The sequence below is a fragment of the Nematolebias whitei genome, chromosome 23 (assembly GCF_014905685.2).
Source record: "Nematolebias whitei isolate Nwh7 chromosome 23, NemWhi1, whole genome shotgun sequence".
In the NCBI taxonomy this organism is placed as follows: Eukaryota; Metazoa; Chordata; class Actinopteri; order Cyprinodontiformes; family Rivulidae; genus Nematolebias; species Nematolebias whitei.
This window is the reverse complement of record NC_056520.1, coordinates 12,885,821-12,892,787: the sequence shown is the minus strand read 5'-3', so window position 1 is coordinate 12,892,787 and position 6,967 is coordinate 12,885,821. Positions and strand designations below refer to the sequence as shown.

General features: G+C 40.5%; 1 protein-coding gene across 1 annotated transcript in view; it reads right to left on the bottom strand.

Annotated features, from left to right (window-relative positions):
• Positions 1-5,713, bottom strand: part of timmdc1 (translocase of inner mitochondrial membrane domain containing 1) — a 20,125-nt gene extending 14,412 nt beyond the window's left edge. The window contains exons 1-3 of the mRNA XM_037696681.1: positions 5,441-5,713; positions 604-932; positions 313-478 (exon numbers count right to left, since the gene is read on the bottom strand). Coding sequence (XP_037552609.1) covers positions 313-478; positions 604-911 — 474 coding nt within the window. The 5' untranslated portion in view covers positions 912-932; positions 5,441-5,713. The remainder of the gene's footprint in view (positions 1-312; positions 479-603; positions 933-5,440) is intronic.
• Between the last annotated feature and the right edge of the window lie 1,254 nt (positions 5,714-6,967).

The following is a 6,967-nucleotide window of genomic DNA, read 5'->3' as shown; positions in this document are numbered from 1 at the left end:
TAATGACCTTTATCACAATATGCTAATTTTTTGAGAAGGACCTGTATGTGTTCTTTCTGCTTTCTTCTGCTAATTTAGGCTTGTTCTTTCAATTCAGCTATATTTCAGCATGTTTTGTTTTTTTTAGCTAATTTCAGCTGTTTTTCAGCAAGTTCTTCTGCAATAAGCATCCACACTGCATTTTCGCAGTTTCTCCAGTTAATCACAACCTTTCCACAAACTACAAGTCCCATTAAATTCCTTTCAGACCTGCAGGAGTAAATCGTGCTCTGGTTTTTGGGGATCAGTCAGTTGTGAGCGGGACCAACTCACCACAGCCTCCATGCGACTCGTGTAGACCTCCGCCTGGCTGGCCTTGATGTAATTCTTCCTGTAGACTCGAGCACCCATCAGGCCGCCGTGCGAGAAGCCGGTGACGGCACTGAGAACACTCAGCTTAAAGAGGTTGACGAGTTCCTCGGGGTACCTATTAGACTTACTGCAAGGAAGCAGGCAGAACCGATGCATCTGTTCAAAATACTGATCGATAAGGTACATTCCACTAAATCTACTCTGCAAACTGATCGACAGCTTTAAAAATAAATAAATAAAAAGAGGACAAACTCGAAGTCGAAGAGCTCCTGGATGCGCTTCCACCCCGTGTCTGGAAACTCCGGCTTGCCGATGTTACTTGGCAGGGCCCAGCGTTGGGGCGCAGGTACAGGAGGAGCAGGACTGGCGGAGGACAAGGACGACGAGGGGGGCGGCTGCGCACCCACATCCGCCGCATGGACCCTGGGGAACAGAGAGCAGAAGAAACGAGCAGAGCCGGCGGTCTGGGCGGGGCCCCGCAGCGGGTTGGTGCACATCAGGCTCCATCCAGGGGTGGAATCTGCCGGGGCGAGTCTCGCGCCGTGCTGCTCCGGACGCATCACGCTCCAGCTGGCGTCGAGCTGCAGGAACACACGAGGCGAGATGTAGCGCTCACAACGTTAACGCGAAACCTCGAGGCGAACAGAACCGCGGCGGAGCTACAGGACTCGGGCTGTCGGGTCGAGCAGCCGTTAACCGCCGCAGTCCAGAAAAAACACCGCGAAGACGGTGGCAACTTCAGACTCTGAGCAGAACCCGACGGTTATTTTAAGGTGAAAACGCACAAATAATCCACAACTTTGAGTTTGAGCGAAAATATTTTGATCCGTTTCAAAAACCCACATTCACTGAATTCACGCTGAATGTTTGTTCATCAAGAGCACGTTCAAAAACATTTTCCTATCAATAAGCCTACACAGTAAGAACAGTCAAAAGAACTGCACTACCCAGAAGCCAACAGTGCTTCCAGCTACTTCCTGCTGCTGAAGTGGAGGCAAAGTCAGAAGTAATGATTTATCTATTAAGCTCAGAACTGGCAGCAAAGTCACAACTAATCGAGGGGAGCGGTGGCGCAGAGGTTAGAGAAGATGGGACCGAGATCGGAAAGTCACAGGTTCAACTCCCGGCACCGTCAACATCAAAATGTGGGTGGAAAAAGGTGAAACACCCACATCTTCCTCCACCCTTGTTTGCCCCACTCTGGGCCCTTGAGCAAGGCCTTTGAAAACGAGTTCTTGTGACTCAATGAGACTACCTGTAAAAATAAAGGGTACATGAAAAACTAGTCCTGAAGCTGAACTCATCCTTCAAATTGTGGTAGTATCTTCACCGGTGAGTACACATATCAAATTTTGCAGTACTGTACAGTACATATACATACGTTGTTAAAATTATGTAGGTTTAAGAGTTTAGAACATTGCAAGAGTGCGGGAAGGGTTTATAAATCCTTAAAATATTAATACTATAATAATAATAAATATAGCGTTCATCAGGGTTTCATTTGTAAACCGATCGATGCCAGAACACAAACAGTGGGCAGGCCGGCTGGGGGGGGTCCTCCCCCACAAAATTATGCATAGTGTCTCCCCTAGCTGCTGTTTGTACCAGCAGTTTGAGTTGTGTGTGCGTTTCAGCATGAGGGAAGAGGCAGCACTGCCTTTAGCTTTTTAGCCGGTTTTAGCTCTTTAGCTAGCACACATGCATTGCGTTACGCCAGTGGTGGTGGGGGGGTTGCGCTCAATTCGGTGCGGTAGGCGGGACAGTCTGTTCTGTTGAATCTAAAAATTCCTGTTGCTTCTAGTGGTTTTTGCTACTTTGCCATCTTATTTTAATTTGTAAAAAAAAAAAAAATCTGCACGCCTCTTTTATAATTGTCCATTGTTGTCATGATGCTTTGCTGCAATCAGGTCTCTCTTGTAATCGAGTCCTCGGGGCTCAGTGGGATTAACCGTCTAAATAAAGGTTGAATGAATGTTGGCGGGGCGCTCCGCTTGTCTAATGGCAGGTGAAACTCTTCATTAGATGTGATTTCCTGCATTTTGGTGGATTTTAAACAGGCTGTTAAAACATCCACGTTTACTTACATTTGTAAACACTTGCACCCCCACCCCCCTTTACTTGATGGTTCCGAGCCGACTCCGCTTAATTCACAGTCCGACTCCACATGTGAAACCTCCAGGCACTCACCCCCGCCACTCTTTTAGGGGCAGAGATTTTCTTTAAGGGTAGAGGTGGAAATGCTTACTTGAGGAGGCAGCTGTTGTCTATTGTGTTTAAAATTAGTGTTTATGCAAATTATTTTCAGTTTACATATCCAATATATAAGTTTGATTCATTCAAGACAGTCATGTTTGTTCATAACTTTATTATTAGTAAGACAGAGTTACTAGATCCAAACAAACAGTTACCGGAACGCATCATGTCAAAATAAGAGCGTTCCCGGATCCTGTTCTGGCAGGATCCGGCTCAAATTAAGCCCCGGGGGTTCCTACTTCATGGTTTTTGACCTATCGCAGGAGTATCAGAAGGGACTAGCATCACCTTCAGAGTAAAATAAAAACAGAAAACGCGTCAAAAGTTTGGTTTACGTCTGAATGAGACATTTTTACAACAAAGTCCAAAGAACTCCAGTTGTGTAAAACGTAAATAACTGAATGCAATCCTCATAAAACTATATTTTATTTGTAAGAATAGATCAAAGTTGTAAAATGTTTGAGGAATAAATGAGGTGATTTTCATTTTGATGGCAGCAACGTCTCAACGTTGGGACGGGGCAACAAAAGACTAAAACTACGTGGTATGAATAAGAAACAACCGGAGGGGAAAAAATAATTAATTAGGTTCAACGGTTCAGACGGAGCACTGGATGAAAGGAGGATTTTAGAAAGGCTGAACCTCGAAGTTTTACTAGTTTACAGTAAACATCTTGGATCCATTTTAGAAATAAAGTTGCTTAACAAAAATTGGGAAGACTTGAAATTTCCCAGCTTTAGTTTACAACAAACGATCTGCAGAAATCTCTGAGCTCAAAGGACGAAGCTGAAAGTCAATATTTGGGCCAGCTGCTTTAAAAACTGGTCCGGTTCTCTTCTGGACTCAGGAACACTTCCACAGATCATCTGTAAACACAGTTCACCAAAAGCTGCTGAACGCTCCACGAGGCCCAAAGAAGCCGAGCACGCAGAAACGCCATTTTAAATGCCTTGCGTATTTCAGCAAGCTCTGCAGTAGGAGTCCAGGTGCTGAACCTTCCTGCAGTCCAGAGTCAGACCTCTCACCAACTGAGAACACTACGAAACACAAAATCCAGCAAAGACAACTGAGGACTGGTGAACCGCTAGAACCCTTCATCACACAAGAATGGGACAACGGTCGCTCCAAAACCTGGTGTCTTCAGTTCCAAAATGTTTCCACAGGTTAATGAAAGGACATCCTTTACCAGAGGGGGGGCAAAGAACTTAAGAGATGTTGGGCTGCTAGTAGGAAGTAGCACAGGTCTAAGGAATCACCGAGACATTTAAAACTAGAGAAATTACATTTCCAGAGTACATGCAGAGTGAATTGTGAAGAACTTGCTGAAAAACGGCTGAAATTAGCTAATAATATGCTGAAATGTAGCTGAAATAGAAGAACAACCCTACTTTAGCAGAAGAAAGCAGAAAGAACACATATTTGCTGAACAGGGTTTAAATGAGCAGAAATTAGCACAAAAATTCAGAAACTAGCTAAAAACAACAAACCTGAAATTAGCAAAAAAATAAATAAAAATAGACGAAAAGTAGCTGAAAAGGCAGAAAGAAGCTTAAACTACCAGAAGGAAGTGGAAGGAGCTGAAATGTGAACAAAAAATGTGTAATTAGCTTTAAAAGCTAAATTTAGCACAAAAACAGCTAAATAGTAGCTGAAATAGTAGAAAAAGCTACAACTAGCAGGAAAAAGCTAAAGAGCATAACATGCTGAAATTACTAGAAAAAAAAGTTTAGGCTAAAAGTAGCAACAAAAAAAAAATCCACAAAAAAAAATTGAATTTATCTGAAAACGGCTGAAATTTGTAAAAATAATAATAAAACAAAAAAGCTGAAAATGTAGAGCAAGCTTAAATTATCAGAAGCAGAAATTAGTACAAAAAAGTGACAATTACCTTGAAAAGCTGAAATGAGCATAAAACAGCTGAAAAGTAGCTAAACAGCAAAAAGAAGCTTAAACTACCAGAAGGAAGTGGAGAGAACATTTTTGCTGAATTAGGCTGAAAAAAAAAAAAGTTGAAATGAGCAAAAAAAGAAAAAAGTGGAATTAGATGAAAAAGCTTAAATGTGCATAAAACAGCTAAATGGTAGCTGAAATTGTAGAAAAAGCTGAAGCTTGCAGAAATAAGCCGAAAGGAGCATTAACAAGCTGAAATTAGCAGAAAGGTAGAAGCACAAAAATGTTGATGTTAGCAGAAAGAATCTAAACAGGAGCACAAAACAGCTGAAAGTAGCTGAAAAAAATGTTTCAATTTGCTCAAGGCGGCTGAAAGAAGCTGAACCAGAACAAAAATGTGAAAGGCACAGTAAAAGGTTGTAAACAGATCTAAAGATTTGAAGGATGAAAAATGAGCTCAATTTATCTAGGAGGGGAAAAAAAGCGGCAGAAAAGGCTAAATATTTCAAACAGCTAAAGCTGCACCAATACCAACAGTCATGGCGTATCACAATGTGAATATCTATAATCATAACCACAAAAGGTTAGCTTTAGCAATTTGTTGTTGTTGTTTTTTCTCTGATTAACACAGCATTTCAGTTTTTAAACTGATAAAACTTGAATTTTGGCTCCATAAATAAATAAAACACCTTAAAGGTGACCTAACGGCTAATCAGCCTCGTGAGAAGCACCTGTGCTGCTCCAGATCAAACCGCGTCAGATGGGTTCACATCAGGAGAAACATGTTATTAAATTAGCATCTCTTAAAGTAAACCACCCAAATAAAGTGCGTAATGTTGGAAAATGAAATCCAACAGTAAAGTCATTCATTCGATGGTGACTCGCAGGTTAATAAATATCACGTCCTTCGGCTAAAGTTAGCTTGCACTTAGCCCGACTAGCTTACCAGCAGCAACCGCTCCTCAAGAATGTGTAGGTCTTACAGGTGAAGAGAGTCTCTTGTTATATTTATTAAAGCTAACACTTTTCTTTTCATACGTCCTTCATGGTTTCACTCTCCCGCATCCATCCCAATGCCAGAGCCCTATAAAGAGAAATAAATCTCTATGGTGCTGACCCAGGCCAAATAAATGACCTCTAACCCGCTCAGCGGAAATAAGTAAAATGTGCGCCCCCTGCCGCTGGAGGACTAAACAGACCTTTAGGCGGAAATCAATGCGCATGCGCAAAATATCAACCGTTAAGAAAAGTGAACGCAAAGACTTCAAAATTTAATCATTTATAATATTTTTTTGTTGGGTAAGAAGCCCATAGATGTTTATAGTAACGAATATACACAAACGATAAATAATGTGGATTACAAAACCAGAAATGGGCATGGATATATCTAGACCACAATGCAACGCAAATACAGCCTTTGGGCATGCGCATTAGCATCTACTCGACAACTGATGTTCTGCTGAATGACTTCTAAAATCTGCAAGAAGCAGAACACCAGCTGAAAGCTAAAAGGTGCAAACGCTAGCTAAGATACAGCCATTAAAACAATGGCTAAAAGTATCACGAGTTTAGCTAAAATACAATGAAAGTTAAAATATACAAAAACTAACATTTTTTTTAAACACCAACTAAAAACAGCAACGTGACGGATTAAAGTAATGACACGTTTTCTAAATTAGAAAAAGGCTTGCTAAAGGCTAACATAGCAAAAGGGTAGATGAAAGCTAAATAGCAAAAGTCTAGTTTAAAATAGAAGAAGGATTCAAGGATTTTATTGTCATACCAGCTCACATTTGTATGTTTGTGGTACGAAAGTTGGACTCGGGTCACAGATCAAGAAACCTAACAACAAATGAATAAATACAAGAGCACAAATAGATATATATAAAATAAATTAAGTTAAAAAAAGTAAGACGAAGCTGAAGTAAGTGCAGCTCAAAAACAGCTAAAAGGAAAAAAAAATCAGCTGAGCTAAAGAACGTAACAGTAATTAAAAGCCAAAAGTACCTAAATGCTCGATAACATCAATAAAGCACTCATTTAATGTAGCAAAAGCTTAGATTAAAAACAATAAAAGGCTAGTTTAAAGTATAACAGCTAAAAGGGAAAAAACAGCCGAGAGCTGAAGAACGTAACAGTAACTAAAAGCCAAAAGTAAAAGAAGCTTGATAAATAACACTTTAAAGTGGCCTAAGCCTAGATTAAAAACTGTAAAAGGCTAGTTTAAAGTAAAACAGCTGAAAGGAAAACATCAACCGAGAGCTAAAGAACTCAGCAGTAACTAAAACCCAAAAGTAACAAAATGCTTGATGAAATAAATAAAACCCTAATTTAAAGTAGCCAAAGCTTAGATTAAGAAATAGTAAGGCTAGCTAAAAGCTAAAGTTGTAAAGGGGAAGCTTAAAGTGGCAAAACTTAGAAGCTAAAATTAGAAAAGGGCTGATCAAAATCTAAAACCAGCAAAAAGTTACCC